Source organism: Pelophylax lessonae, assembly GCF_965119305.1.
Source record: "Pelophylax lessonae genome assembly, chromosome: 10".
Lineage (NCBI taxonomy): Eukaryota > Metazoa > Chordata > Amphibia > Anura > Ranidae > Pelophylax > Pelophylax lessonae.
In genome coordinates, this window is record NC_138777.1 from 64,383,564 (window position 1) to 64,399,526 (window position 15,963).

A 15,963-nucleotide genomic window follows, 5' to 3' on the forward strand; every position below is an offset into this window, starting at 1 on the left:
AAAAGGCTGCCAATTCTTCACTACTATGGCCTGCATCTGTATAGTTAGAAAATTGGCCAGGTAGAAAATGTGCAGTGACAGGTAAATAACTCTTTTTCTGTTCTCATTGAAAAGATTGGCCATATTGTACAAAGCATAGACTGTAAACATGTACAATGTGTACATTATTTAGAGTTCATTATAGTTCCCCAGGGCGGCCCTATACAATTGGTGCTTTGCATCAGGCCATAGAATCAAATAGGTAAGCAGGCTGTTTACTGCCACTCCTAATAGAGCTGCCCTGCGAAAACCTGATCTCCACAAGACCTACAATTAAAGTGTATACCCAAAACTTTTTTTTTTGTTTTGCTTTGAATAGAGAAGGGAAGAATTAGAACTCCTGCCAGTTTTCACCGTAGTCAAAGACTCTGTTGGAAGGTTACTTTGCGTCTTTTCTAGTAAAAGGTTGCTCCCAGAACAGAAAGCAAGGGGAAAATTCTATGACTGAGCCTTGAATAGAAGTAAACCTTAAAGCAGTAGTATACTCATTGTTTTTACTTTTACCTACAGGTAAGCCTATAATAAGGCTTACCTGTAGGTACAATTAATATCTCCTAAACCTGCACGGTTTAGGAGATATTTGCCCTGCATGCAGCCGCTGACGCTAGTGGCACATGCGATCTGAATGTCCGGCGGACCTTCAGAGTTCCTTGCTGTACACTTGCTGGAAAGTGACTCCCGCATGCATGCGCGGGAGTGACCTCATCGCGGCTCCGGCCACTCACAGTGCCGGAGCCGCCAAACCCGGAACAGTCGCCGAGGGAGCATGACAGCTCCCACAGTGGTGTCCAGGCGTCCGCGTCGGGGCTTCAATTAAAGGTAAGTATTTCATAATGAGCTAGTATGCGATGCATACTAGCTCATTATGCCTTTGTCTTGCAGGGTTTTTTTTTTTTTGGCAGTATACAACCGCTTTAAAGGGGTTCGAACCTTTCCCCATTCTATGCAAAAGTAAAAAAAAAAAAAATAGTTTTGACCATGGATCCACTTTAAGTGATAATGACATACAGTCACAGTCTACCTCCAGCCAAACACAAATGTAAACCAGTTACTGGAGGAACAGTTGTATAATCTATAAAAATTTGAAAATTTTTACATTTGAAAATTGATAAACCCATCCAGTGATTTTTATAACTAGTATTACATTCAAAAGCATCTGCAAAGATATATGCAGAAACATGCAAGGGTCTTTCAAATGCATTTCAAAGGATATTTTAGTGTCTTGTAGGGAAACACTAAAATTTTGCAAAGGAAAAAAACATTGCACAAATGTTCATAATATGCATAGCTAAAGCGTTATTTTTGGTTTTGGATAGAGCAAGGAAAAGTTTAAAACCCTCTGCCAGTTTATTTGTGGCTGTCGGTATCATATTTGGAGGATTTCTTGTAGTTTCTGTCTTGGGAATTTTACAGGAAGTGAGGGGAAATCTCTACAATGCTCCCAGTTGTCAAGGAAACATGTGTCCCCATTGGAAGAGTCGGGGCCTATTCACATGCCCTGTTATGGCATTGTGTTAAGGTAGCCAATTAATTATGAATAAAAGCAGTGAAGTGTTATCGCTTAAGGATGTAAGGACAATTAATATTCCAACAGGAAGTACAATCATAATAATATACAAATAATATAATAAAATAAAAATGATTATAAAAATGATAATCGGGGGAGGGGAGGGCCGGGGGGATGGGGCGCGATTAATAGTCCATGTGCATATAACAAGGGGATGGGGTCATTAAAGGACTGTGCAGGAGTCCATCTGTAGGGTCCAAGACAGTTCCAGGGATGGATGGTTGCTGCTCAAGGCCGGCTCTCAGGAGAGTGAAGTCAACTCTGCATAAAATGTGTATAAGGAGAGAAAGCAGAGCGCCTCTGAGTGCAAATTAAATTTTATTACAGAGATTACAATGTAGTAACTCACATAAAAGTAACTTGTGTTGCGTTTGTCCGGGATGTAAGTTTTCTCCGTTGGTGGTGGACCGGTGATCCGCAGGGCCCAGGGTGTGATAAAGGGACAGACAAGCAAGCCGGCTTGCTGTTTAGCTTCCGGACAGGCGGGAGGTGGAGACCGCGAGGCGGAGAAAGGTTGCGTCTGACGTCAGATCCGAGACAGGGCACAGGCAAAAGGGCGGAAGAGCTACGCGTTTCAGAGCATGTGCGAATACCCAACGGGGCATGCGCACTTCTTTGTCAAGTGTCCTTGACAGACAAACACAACACAAGTTACTTTTATGTGAGTTACTACATTGTAATCTCTGTAATAAAATTTAATTTGCACTCAGAGACGCTCTCCTTTCTCTCCTTAATTAATTATGAATGGGCTACCAATGCACCACATTGGATAAAAAATTGCAGGACTTTTTTTTTTTAAGCAGAACACCACATTACACATTATGTGTTTTGTGATGCACAGCATCGTTGTATGTTGCCCTCTACTATACGATGCATTGGAGTGCCATTAACTGCAAATAGCACAGCAACACACCATAAACAGAGTATGTGTGTTGCCATTTGTTTTTACACATGCATTGTAGAGCGCACTGCCACAATGCATATGTGTTAATACCACACCATGTAACAAATGTAAAAGTTTATATTTCCCATAACTTTGTCCTGGTGGCAATGGTCACATAGAGAGGGTGAATCTCTCCAGTGAGAATGCAGACAGTAATAAATAGTTACACTTCCACACACTATCCAAAGCTCAATTTAAAATTTTTGGCTACACATACACTTTAAGAAAGAAGTCTGGATTGACGTAGTCCTGCAGTTGAAGCATACTAATCCATTCAGTGATGAAAAGTTGTAACAATAAATGGATTGACCCTTTGAGTGACACAGAGGATTCCTTCTCTGCAATGCAGTGTTTTGGGAACATTGAAGCACACTATTAAACTGCATAGTTATTTTACATTTTTTACAATGCATCTTGTTCTCTTTCACACAAAGCATCTCATGGGTAAAAATATACAAGAGAACAATGATGATATGTCAGGTATGGGTGGATGCTAGAATTTTGAATAACTTTTTTGTATTTCTGGAATTCAAGAGGGAATAATACCAACGCCAAATTACCCAGCTATACAAATCAGCAATGACCAATGAAATGTATCCAGGATTCTAGAAGTAATTTGACCACACAAAATTTCCCCAGTTTCACCCATTAGTAATGACCATTACAATGTATGTTGTATCTAAAGCCAACATTTTTTTCACTTTGAATAACCTATGGTGAGAACCCCTGTATGGTTTTCATTGTTGTATATGTTCCTGCCCTGGGGATATTTACTCTCATTGTTTTACCCTGTGACTGCTGTCAGAAAACAATGGGAAATAAAAATGTTACTGTTATCACCATATCCGGAATAAAGTGGTAATAGGGATTAGAGATCGACTGATTATCGGCAACACCGATATATCTGGGGCCGATATGCACTTTCCCTGAATCGGCCCCTGAGGTTACCGATATTGCAGATATGTAGGGAAAGTGCTTGTACCGTGGTGATGCCTGTAGCTAGAGGCATCACCCCGGTACCGGTGTCCATAGCCGACGGTCGGCTGACTTGTAATGACAACCGATGCAGCTGAGAAGCCTCTCGGCTGTCATTACAAGGAGTGGGAGGGGATGTCTACCCCCTCCCACTGCCTTCAGCGGCTCGCCCGGGTCTCCTGTCCCACCGGGAGACCCGGGTATCCTACCTCCACCGCCGCCAAAGAGAAGACCCGGGTCTCCATGTAAAAAACCCAGAAGTGATGACATGACATCACTTCCGGGTACTCTGCGCCAAATGAAAAAAAACTGACAGCATTCAAAACAGCCAAACTTGGCGTTTTGAATGCTTTTCGGTGCCAAGGAGGGGTTTGGGGTCTTTTAGACTCCCAGATCCCTCCACAAGGAGTACCTTTCGAAAAATAAAAATAAAATTTTTTTACATGTCCGAAAACATCGGCAGATATCGGCAGATACCGTTATCCAATGACCAAAGTATCGGTATCGGCATTAAAAAAAACGATATCGGTCGATCACTAATAGGGATACCTGTTCTGATGATAACTAAGAGGGGACATTGGATTTTCTATTTCCTTTTGTCTTTCTGGGACAGGAAATATAGGGAATTCTCTTCCCAGATGGCAAGTAAAGGTTAGGCTTTGAATACATTTTAAGGGAGTGCTATCATTGTGTTCTGCATACATTTTATTTTATCTCATCAACTGAGCTAGAGAAGTGGCATACCCCTTCAGGTTTTAAATGACAATGAAGATGGAACACAGCTGGAAACTCTGACAAAGAGGTCTCACTTCTGGGGTCAATGAGAAACATAGGAGCTTATGTTTCACCCTGCAACAGTTACTCAAAGCGGAAATATCAGTTTCTGGGGGACAAAACCTTTAAAGGAAAAGTGAACTTTTTATGCACTTATCCTAATCATCCTCTCCAGTGCTGAACATGTATAATGTAATATTAACTGTATCACATCTCTGCAGCCATCTTTAATATGTGGCCTGTCTGGAGCCACATGGCTTTACTTTCAAAAGCGTCCTAATCTTGCAATACACCCCCCGTGCATGTATTGTCTAGACCTAATGGGCTGCAATTGGATGCCCCTTGTAATGAAATTTCCTTTGATGGCTCAGCAGTATGAGCAGCACTTATGGGAGGGCTGCAGTTCTTTCCTCTGTACAATATTCACTTTCATCTAATATAACACATACATAAAGTATTGTCACAGTATCTAAGTGTAGAATGAATCAGTAAAACAGTTAAACTGTTCTGTGGAATAGAATAGATCTGGGGTGGGGGTGTTGTTTTGAGTTCAAAAGGTTTGGAGCAAAAAGTGTCAAAGACTACTGACTCCAGGAATTAATCGTCAACCCTACCCTACAGGTTAGTACTGTATATTACATTACATAAATGTCATGTACTGTATATTTCTGTCCTTTAAGGTTGACTTCACACCTTTGCATTGTTGTGCTATAATGCATGGTTCAGTGTATGAAGCCACTCATTTAAAATGGCACCCCAATGCATAACTACATCGGGTGCCACTACATTTGCAATGCAGCACAATACAACATATCTATTCATTGTATAGGAATGGACTGTTTGAACACAATGCACATTAACACTCACACCACAATGGATCAATGTAGTGCAAAGGAGCCTTAAGCTTCCATATACATTTAAGGGTATTGTGTGTTTTCCTTTACCCGACTACCTTCAACGTTCAGTTGCTTGTAGTGTGATTACCTATGCTCAAATAAGTATATGAGCTTTTTTTGTTTTTAGCATAATCAGCCATTTTTGGACCCTTAGATTTCAATAAAAGTGCCTGTAAAAACATAATGTGTTATTGCACCTGAAAAACTCTTCTCCTCTAGGACTGCTCTCCTCTTCCTACCCATGAAACAATGTCTGAAGCTGTAAAAATCACTAGGAATGAGCTCTTCTCAGGTGTGAATGTGAACTAAAGGGCGGGCCCTCTAATTATGGTTAGAGCAGGTAAGTGCACCTGCAAATTTACATTTAGAGCTCTTGCAGTAGAGGTCACTGGCAAGAGCTGGCAAGTGATTCAACCTTCCAGCATCCACTTAAATCTGATATAATCATTTTGCACAAATTTATCCTATAAAAGCTATTAAAACCAAGTGGCCTGAATTAATTTCTGTATGCAAGTTATACACAAAGCAAGCAACATCACACCACGCCACAAGAACACAAATCTCCAATGGCTGACTCCTTTGTGGGCGACGTTGAGTTAGTTGACTTATGCTGGAGCTTCATTGATGCTTTGTAGGAATGCTTTGCTCATTGCACAATCTCCAAGCTTTTTGCATTGTCCAAGTAGTGCTTTTGTATAAAGGCTGTCTTTGGAAAAGTGTAAATACGATCCATAGTAGAATTCTCCCATTCTTATCATGCAATTCTTTAAATTGGATCAAAAAAAGCAATGAAAACAACTTTCATGTGCAAGATCCAAAGTATATGTGCTGAGATGTCAAACAATGATTAGAGAAATGTTTTTTCCTAAGTTGCATTGTTAGCTATTACTTAGTCATTGTGTGATGTTAAAAAAAAGAAGTGATTTTCACTCACCTTCCGTTTCTTTTAGTCCAGTGCACATTTGATGATTTACTGATTGAATACCAAAGGTGGAACTTCCTTTGTACTTACAGAAAATCCTCTTGGCCAGCTTCTCTTTTGCTGAGCATAATGGGAAGTGCAGCAGCCAGAAAACTGATAAAATATGTCAGACTTCTCTTTGACCTTTGCATTAGGTAATGGTAGAGAAATGAGTATTTACAGTACTTAGCAGACGGAAAACTCTCTCCGCATCACAGACCTCACATCCAGCTGCCAGCACCTGTCCGAGGTCACTTGACTTTGGAGATGCCCCAATCCACATAATACTGATCGGTCACCTAATTCTTAGTGATTCTGTGTATGTTCCAGTTTACAAAAGTTCTACTTATATTATATACATATATGTTCATGTTTATATTGCACATACATGTATATAATATTATGTATATATTTAGGGGTTGTACTCTTTTCATGTCAAGCTGCCATTTTGCTTCCTGTGGTGTCCTTTAAGGCCATTCATGGTTTAGGTGTTTTCCATTCTTTTTCTTTTCCCGTTGCAAGTGCTCCAGCTCGGCTTCATACATCATCTCCTGCACCAGATATTTTTCCCGCCTCATTCGGTCGCAGAGATCTTTGGGCATATCAGGAATGAGGTAAGCAATGAAGGACTTTATTCCAAACACAAGGTGCTAAGAAAAAATAAATACATAGAAATGAAGACAGAGACTAAGTGCCTTACATATATTTTCTTTATTTTAATATTATGGAATATTGAATGGTCATTTTTTAAAATTTCAAACCAGCATGCTTGACTCCTTTTAACACATTTTACAAGCTAGGTTTACCTGTGTTGTTAAAAAGGCCTGTTTATGAAGCTCAAAAGCACAAGCAGAAATGTATACACACAAGTGAATTGGTCATAGGACATTCATGGATTGGCCATTTACTTACCATGCACAGATGGAAATGCAGAGACCCATTGACTCCATTTCCCACTACTCCCTGGGTCCCTGGACAAGCCAAGGGAAGATAAGTTCCTCAATTTCCCTCACTCAGCAGCTAAGAGAGGCCAAACCTTATAAGGAAGATATACCTGGGAAAGTGATCTGTAGTCAGATGAGAGGACCCCTACCGAAGAAGTCTACGTCCTGACGTAACGCATATAGGGGGCAGAGCCTACATGTTGATGTCACAACGTGGTCATCTCAACTGAACAGATACTTATGTTTTATGCCAGATTAGCCCACCCTGCTTAAGTGCCACACTTGTGAGTGTTTGATTTTTTTTTATGGTACAATACATTTTTATCCTAATAGGACACTCCTGCAACATCGCTGGATAGAGATGGGCTCAGGTGACGATGGTGATATTAATATGTCCATGAAAGGATTGGCTTTATACACTTAGAGGCATTTCCTGTGGAGGTGATATTTGGTCTGACCTAGTGTGAAAGGAGACGGGTTCCTGTCAATGTGTACTGAGATCCCTGTAATGGGGATCACACATTTCTGGTAAGAGGCCACTGTTACTGGTGTTTGGTGGAGGCTATCCATTCTGATCTTCTCACCCGCATCTTGGACCTCTTATTGGACTCCTTTCTTCTATGGACTTTCTATAATTATGCATTATCATCAGTATTAACACTGATTGATTTCTATGATCACTATATCAAGCGCTGCATACTTTGTTTTAATTTTATCCTAATAGAGAGCACTAGATTCTGCCATTCTTTTGTTCCCCCATATACCGGTGACTGGTGTCAAGGCTCATAGAGCTGGCTGAAAGGAGATTAAGCCACAGAGAATTACCGGATCTATCACTTGTCCCCAGAGGGGAACCGCTGGTTTTGACGCACTGGTAACACAGGGGTCAAAATATGAGGTGAGCCGCTTGACTGCACAGGTGGAGGAGAGCACCAGCACATTATTTTTTGTTTGCACTGGATGGTGGATCTTCATGTTGACTAATTCTATCAAGATATACATATGATATATGAACTCTAATTTGGGCACTTATTTGTGGGATTATTTTTCTCACTTTGAGTATCATTTCACCATTTAGATTTGTAATATTGCACTATATGGTTTATTCATATATTTGTGGTGCAGCACTGTTTGAAGTTTAATAGCTGGGCAAGTAATCTGTAGTCAGGTGAGAGGCCCTCAGAAGCAGTGTGTAGACAATAGGGCAGATGCAGAAGCTTCTCTGGAGGAACTACTGTGGAAGAACCTCCCTGATTACTACAGGAGTACCCGAGTTCTAGTGGGGTGACCTTTTTTCCTTGGGTCTTGGATCCCTCCAGCTGTTCACCCATGTTATCAAAGCTACGCTGCATTTCAATGAGAAGAATGCTGTATACGAAGATAAGCACAAGTGACTGTGTGTGATCTGACTTGTTTTACTGTTGCTCCTCACCTCCACTACCATCCTTCTAGAACCTTCTGCATGTGTCTAGAAGTAGGGGGAGGTCTTAGAGATGCTACCTATGGGTCATACCAGCCTCCCTGAGTCACTAACCCGACCCAGATTAACAACAACACAGGCTTAGCTGCCAGCCAAGCCTGGACAACTTACCCACTCTGTACAAAACCTAACTCTAGCAACACTAGGAGGTTCTATATGTTATTAAAATACTTAATGATTAAGGTATCAAATATTATTTTGGAGCATATTGCTATGGAATATATGAATTTATTTGTTAGTAGAAATAATACATACCTCAAACACTATGATAAAGGCTAACCGTGCAGCAAGTACATGCCAGAACTGCAGGGTGAACTCATAGGGGTTGGAGCTCCAAGGAGGTGCTCGATAATCCCGGTACCTAGAAAAATATCAGCTTTGTGTCATAAAAAGAGGTCAGGATGTTCTGATGGGTTATAATGTTTAGAAGACACCATTATTTGATTATTTACTGTTGTAAATAATGCAGCAAAGCATCATATACAGTAATAAATATGCTCATCTTAATGTGTTTTTATAATTACTTAGTTCGACAGCAAGCATTAAAATACCCTGTGCTAGCACCATGCTAAAGAGCTGGACTAATCCCACACACAACACAGTTTTGCAGGTGTCCAGCAGTCCAGCACATGCCCCCCCTGCGCAGTGCTCCGGTTGGGGGGTGTCAGACTGCTGGAGACCTGGGCCAGCACTACACTCAATCATTGTGTTTTCATATTAGGTTTTTATCATTCTACAGGATACAGAAGTATGTTGTACTACAATATCCTCACTCCAGCTGATCCTCCTTTAGAGCCAATTTACACTTTTATGTAAAGGAATGCAAGTGTTTTCGTGCATTGAAGAACTTTGCTCCGCAGCTCACATGTAACATTCGTTAATGCCCATTGCCACAATCCAAAGATGTGAATGGGCCCCCTAAATCTTACATTCTATCTGCATGTGAGTGGGCAGCACCTTATCCAGATTTTTTGTCCTGTCTTCTGATTTTATCACTTTAGCAAACATCATACGGATGAACCAAACTAGTCAACTAAAGCAATATACTACATCTTGTTCTAACCGTAAAGTGGTTGTAAAGCCTAAATGTTATGCATTCTATCCATTAAGGTGAAAAACAGTCTGTGCTCCAGCACCCCCCAAGACCCCCCCCCTTTTTTGTTACCTGAGCCTGATTCGATCCAGCGATGTGCTCTAGTCACTGTCTCTCTCCTCGTTGGCCAGTTGATAGCAGTCAATCAAATCCTGTGACACGGGAGCAGGGGTCAAAGCTGAGTCCTGCTGTCTATGTCAATGGACACAGCAGCAGGACTCGGGAGTAAACCCACACAGGTGCCCCCATGGAAATCAGCTTTCCCTGGGGGCACCCGATGAAGAGAAGGAGCCTGGAGTGCCGGCAGGGGACCCCAGAAGAAGAGGATCAGGATCCAACAAAATGCGTTCAGTTGTATATTTACAAAGCAAAAAGGAGCAAGTAAAAGAAGCTCATTGTTAGGTTAAATGCTCTTTATAGTGGTTGTTAACCTTTTTTTTTTTTTAATTAAAATAGCAAACATGTTATACTTACCTGCTCTGTGCAATGGTTTTGCACAGAGCAGGTAAGTATAACATGTTTGTTATTTTAATTTTTAAAAAAAGTTTTACAACCACTGTAAAGAGTATTTACCCTAACAATGAGCTTCTCTTATTTGCTCCCTTTTGCTTTGTAAAAATATACAACTGAATGCATTTTGTTGGATCTGTTTTATAAGAGTAAAAAAGACCTGTCATGTCCTGGTGATCCTGTCGTGTCCTGTGCTCTTTGCCTGTGTTATCTCAAACAGACTATTTAGCCCTCCCTGGCTGTTATTATCATGGGCTACAAGGCAATTTGTCTCTATGCTGGATGGTGGCTAATAGGGATGATCGAACGGTTCGGGTCGACCATCGGTTCGACCCGAACATTGGCTGTTCGAGGTTCGGCCGAATTTAGAACTTTTTGCCCAAAAAGTTCGGAATTTGGCAACCAGAACCGACCAAAATGCAATGGGACAGGAAATGGGCTTTAAAAGGACCAGAACCATTAGCAAAAGCCAATTGAGGGGGCAGGAGAATGCTAGGAATGTGAATGGAGTGACTAGGGGGTCCCTAGACCAATCATTAGTGAATACGCCTCTTAGTATATAAGATAGCCCGGCAAATTCCTAGCATTGTAATATAGGGACATGGAAGAGAATGGAAGCAGTTCTGTTAAATTTTCTCTTCAAAAGTGTCATTTAGCATTTATTAGTGTGAGGAAAGGGATATCTAGTGTAGTTAGAGTGCTCCTTTACACTTTAGTTAGATGCAAAAATTTAATTTCTGTAGGGAAAGTTTTAAGTGCCAGGGTGACCTTAATGTAGTGTAGGGTGAACTGACACTGACTGCTATGGCGGGGTGACCAAACCCTTCCATGTCAGGGTGACCGCTATAGAGAAAAGCTAGTTTCTCTGAAGTCACTTTCGCTGCAGGGACATGGCTTCTCACCCGTCAGCTTGCTTTTTGGCTGCAGGCGTCTATAGGGATTTTTTGAGCACATATTTGGAGTCAGGCATGACATCTGAACATGTGTATAGGGGGTATATATACACACCCATGTATGTATATATACACCTAGACATATATAGGTGTGAAAGGAGCAGAAAACACTACTTGCGCTAATGAAATAATTATCACCAATATAGTTACGCTCCTATCACACCTATATATGTCTAAGTGTAAAATACATATAAGGGTATGTGTATATATACCACTATACACAAGTTCAGATGTTTTTGCCTGCCTCCAAAGAACCCAAAAAAATGCCCAAAAAAACGCTAGCGCCAAAAAAAAAACAAAAAACGCCCAGGTGTGTTGTTGCAGGCATTTTTTTGGGTTCTTTGGAGGCAGGCAAAACATCTGAACTTGTGTATAGTGGTATATATACACACATACTTATATGTATTTTTACACTTACATATATATAGGTGTGATAGGAGCGAAGCCATATCCCTGTTCTATAAGTGACATAATACAAACAATCTTTTTTTTATGGTTCTGGACATGCTACAGAGCTGAAACTTCACAGGTACACTTTTTAGACCCCCTCAGACACTAAATCCAAAGTCAAAAATCAAAAAATCTAATTTTTTTTTTAAATCTTTTCAATAATTGGCTCTCTATCAAAAATGACAATTTTTTAAGAACTTTTTTTTGTGTGATTAATAGTCCCTGGGGCATAACCCAGAACCCTAGCCACTTTTTAGGGGCATTTATTGGGTTTTAGGGCTTCAAAATGGTGTTTTTTGATTACCGAAGTTCGGGTCCCATTAATTTCAATGGGGTTCTGAAATCCGGGCCGAACTTTCGGGAAGTTCGGATGTTCTGGCCGAACCGAACTTTTGAAAAGTTCGATCATCCCTAGTGGCTAACAAAACTGTGGTTGTGGTTGAGTAGTCTAGCAAAACACAATGGACAGGGCTGACACCACTCAGTCCACAAAAATGCTGTGTGTTATCAGCCCTCAATAGAAAATTAGAATCTGGGTTCATTTCTTGCTGATCAACATATTTTCCATAGTTGCAGGGACTTTAAAGAGATAAAATATGGACAAATGTCCATGTATTTCAGAGATGTACTGTGCATGTGTATTTTTATTTTGCGTTAAGATACATTTAAAGAACAACATACCATAAGCTGGAATTCCTTATGGTCACATAATGCACTTGTCTGACTTGTAGCTACAGCTCACAGTACAACCGTGTGATGGACACTAGGAGAAATGCTTCTTACTTTTGCGGTTATTGGGATGAATTTCATTTACAGATAGATCAAAAGATCATTGTTATTAGTAGTTACTCATCTAAGATGCAGAAGTTGTTCATTGCTCAAGGAACCCCTAACAATCTCTAGACCTTTATAAGTGTATTTCTACTTTTGCGGTCAAATTGGTTATGTATTCTCATTCAAACAGTAAACAAAAAATTGAAAAATAATATGGCCCCTTTCACACATGCGGACCGTTCAGATCTGCCTGTCAGTTTTTTAGGCGGATCTGAACAGATGCCCCATGCATCCCTATAGGACAGCGGATGGGACAGCGGATGTCAGCGGAGACATGTCTGCTGACATCCGATCCGATCCTGTCCGTCAAATCCGGACGGATGGAAACCCTACTTTCCATCCGTCTGGCGGATGGGATGGGATCGGATGAGAACGGACAGGCGGTCTGCTCTCATCCGATTCCCCCATAGAGGACAGCGGGAACCTGACAGCTCCGTCTCCGCACACAGAGCGGAGACAGAACTGCCATCCGCCTGCTCAGCGGGGGATCGGAGGATCGATCCCCCGCTGAGAAAAACGGAGTCCGCTGACAGAACGGACAGTGTGAAAGGGGCCTAACTGTTTAGTTGCTTCTACGGAGAAGGTGTCATGGATGACGGCAAGAATTTATCAACTAGCTCACTACAATCTGTCTCAATAGCTGGGCTGGCCAGTTCTCATTGACATACAATGGATAAGACCGGATCCTAAACCTTTTGTTAAGACAGACAGGGGTTGATTTACTAATAGTGAAGAGTGCAAAATTTGGTGCAGCACTGCAAAGAAACCAATCAGCTTCCAGATTTTTTTTTTTTTCAAAGCTTTTAGAAGTTGATTGGCTACAATACACAGATGCACCAGATTTTGCGCTCTATACTTTTGGAAAATCAACCCCACAGTGTTCGGATTTAGGATAACTGATGATATAACAACCTCCAGACAGGGTTAAATATGGTAAAAAAAAATCTTCCAAGAGAACTATGTAGAATGTTTCCTTGCTGGAATTTCCAGAATTTAGCATCTAAAAAGGTATTTTTTTAAATATTTGTTTAAGGTTGTGCTACGTGAATGGGGACATGTAACGAATATAGAAGTGTATATAGAAGAAGTGAATATAAAGTGGGTAATATCCCAATTTCACTGCAAAAGTGGAAATACCTTCTAAATTACATGATTCCAACACTGCACAGCTATGTCTGCCTCCACTGACATACCATAATTCTAATTGTAACAAGCAAAGTCCTCATGTGATTTATTGTAAACAGAGCTGCGTACCTGCAGTAACCGGTATATCCCTCTCCAAGCTCACTTAGATCAAATATTGATAAACTGCTATTAACATAACCTCTCAGACATCTGAAAAATAAGAACATATTTGGATGTTTTTAATCCTCTATCATTTCAGCATTTACCAATCTTAAAAGTGTCAAACCCACATCATTAAAACTATTAATACATATTGCATTACATGCTGTTATACTGTCTCAGTCACTATGAGGTTCATTGTCTGTATTCTGCAAAAAACCTGGTTGATCCTGTGGTTCTCTATCTCCCCCTCCTGTCCATGTCCCCATTGCAGTTGGGCATTTTGCATAGCAGTGTTGGCAGCTCTGCACATACTCAGTCTTAAATATATTTCTATACTGAGAATTTCCTCTCTATCACATCTGAGAAGCCCATGTGACTATAGAGTCACACATGTGGGTGTATATACAGTGTTAATTAACAACCCACTCCCTTCTCCATGCCCACTAAAAAGCTGAACATAATGGGGGTGAGATTTTACATTGTGATTGATGGAGGCTTTTCCTCCCTGTTATTCTAAGACACAGGCTTGAGGGGCATGACGCTGCCTGTGACTGGCAGAAATTAACTTACATCATACTATTGTCAAAAAAAAAAAAAAGATTTAATTTAAAATATGTATTCTTTGACACTTTAAAACAGTTTACTGTTATTAATTATTTATTTTTACTGTGTATTCCAAGGGCTGTTTTTTTTTTTTTTTTCAAATTTTTGACCACCAGCAGAGGACTAGAGGCTCCTTCCGCTTATGTTTCCCTGCAGACAGGCTGGGAAAGATCTGGGTCCTGTGTCAGCTGTATATTGATTAGGGAAAAAGGTACCTATATGTTTTTTTTTTTATTATTCAAATAATTACAGTGCCATCATCTATATACAGAAAGAGAAGGGATAATGTAAATTAAACAGTGTGTGCTTAGTATTACTTTAACATGGCCGCAGACTAACCAAATTCAACCGGTTCAGCATGGATTAGCTAAATTTCAATCAGTGTGTGAAAATCCCTCAACAGAAGTTATACACTGGAAAACTTTTGTCGATTCGATGCTGCAGCTGCTGATTAGTGTATTCCAACAGCTGTCAGAATACAATACCCCAGATGGGGGGATTCCTCCATCCACTTTGTTGGTGAAAAAAATAAAAAAATAAACTACCCATCCATGGCTAGCTCAAGGAGTTTATGAGAAACATATCTTACTTTTCATGTCTGTATCCTTGATCCAAGCATGGTCCATATTTAAAAGCGTAAACAAAACGGGGGATGTAATCAGATGTTATAGCAATGACAAATGCATTGGTGATGACAGCTAGAACGCCAATTCCTTCCAGAATTCCATACCAAATCCCTGCAAAGAGATACAACATTTTATTGTATATATGGAGTATATATTATAATATTTTTGTTTGTGAATGAAACATTTGAATGAGAAAATGATCAGAGGATTAAGTAAGCTTAAATCTGAAACCCAGACACTGAAGCAAAGCAAAAAACTTTAAAGTAGTTATTCATTGACAAATAATTAAATGTGTTCTAAAAGTGTATGTAAAAAAGGAAAACATGTTTTTTTAGTTTCAGATACAGTGGGAAAGCTTAGCTCTCAACTGTCCCTGATTTTGACAGAAAGTCCTTGATTTGGAACACAGTCCCTTTGTCCCTCTTTCTTCCTCATTTGGTCTGGTCTATACAGTTGTATCTAGAATGCATTGTTTATCTTTCAAATGGTGTTTCCTAGTGCTAAACCTCCATTTTCTCAATGGAGCCGGTTCACACATTTAGGGGGGTTGCAGAGAGAATTGCACAAGGGTCTGGTGTGTCTTTGGCTCTGTTTCAGGTCTGACTTTTGGCAAAAATGTGGGCCGATTCATCCTTGAAATGGAGAACAGGGAGGCACCGGACGCTTGCTGTGAGCCGCATTCGAATTCAGTGTGAACCCAGCCTTAACCACTTGCCGACTGCCTAACGACGATTTACGTCGGCAGTCAGCCCCTCACAGGCAAAGTGACGTAGATCTACGTCGCTAGCCTGTGAGGGTCTAGGGAGCGAGCGCGCGCCCCCGGAGGCGCGCTCCCGCGTGGTCACGGACCCCCCCGCGCGTGTGACCGGGCGGACCCGATGTCCGCCGGTCACTCTGCGATCGGCGCTGCAGAGGGAGAAAGTCAGGCGGCTAGTGTAAACAAGCCGCCTGTCATTCTCCCCTGTGTAGAAACAATGATCACATGGTTCTACTATGTAGGACCGTTGATCATTGTTCCTACAGCCCAA

The 15,963-nt window shown here is 40.9% G+C and overlaps 1 protein-coding gene across 1 annotated transcript in view; it reads right to left on the reverse strand.

Annotated features, from left to right (window-relative positions):
- Positions 1-6,109: 6,109 nt before the first annotated feature.
- ANO3 (anoctamin 3) overlaps positions 6,110-15,963 on the reverse strand; it is a 542,814-nt gene continuing 532,960 nt past the window's right edge. The window contains exons 24-27 of the mRNA XM_082269831.1: positions 14,899-15,046; positions 13,674-13,754; positions 8,835-8,940; positions 6,110-6,805 (exon numbers count right to left, since the gene is read on the reverse strand). Of these exons, the coding sequence (XP_082125957.1) occupies positions 6,623-6,805; positions 8,835-8,940; positions 13,674-13,754; positions 14,899-15,046 (518 nt within the window). The 3' untranslated portion in view covers positions 6,110-6,622. The remainder of the gene's footprint in view (positions 6,806-8,834; positions 8,941-13,673; positions 13,755-14,898; positions 15,047-15,963) is intronic.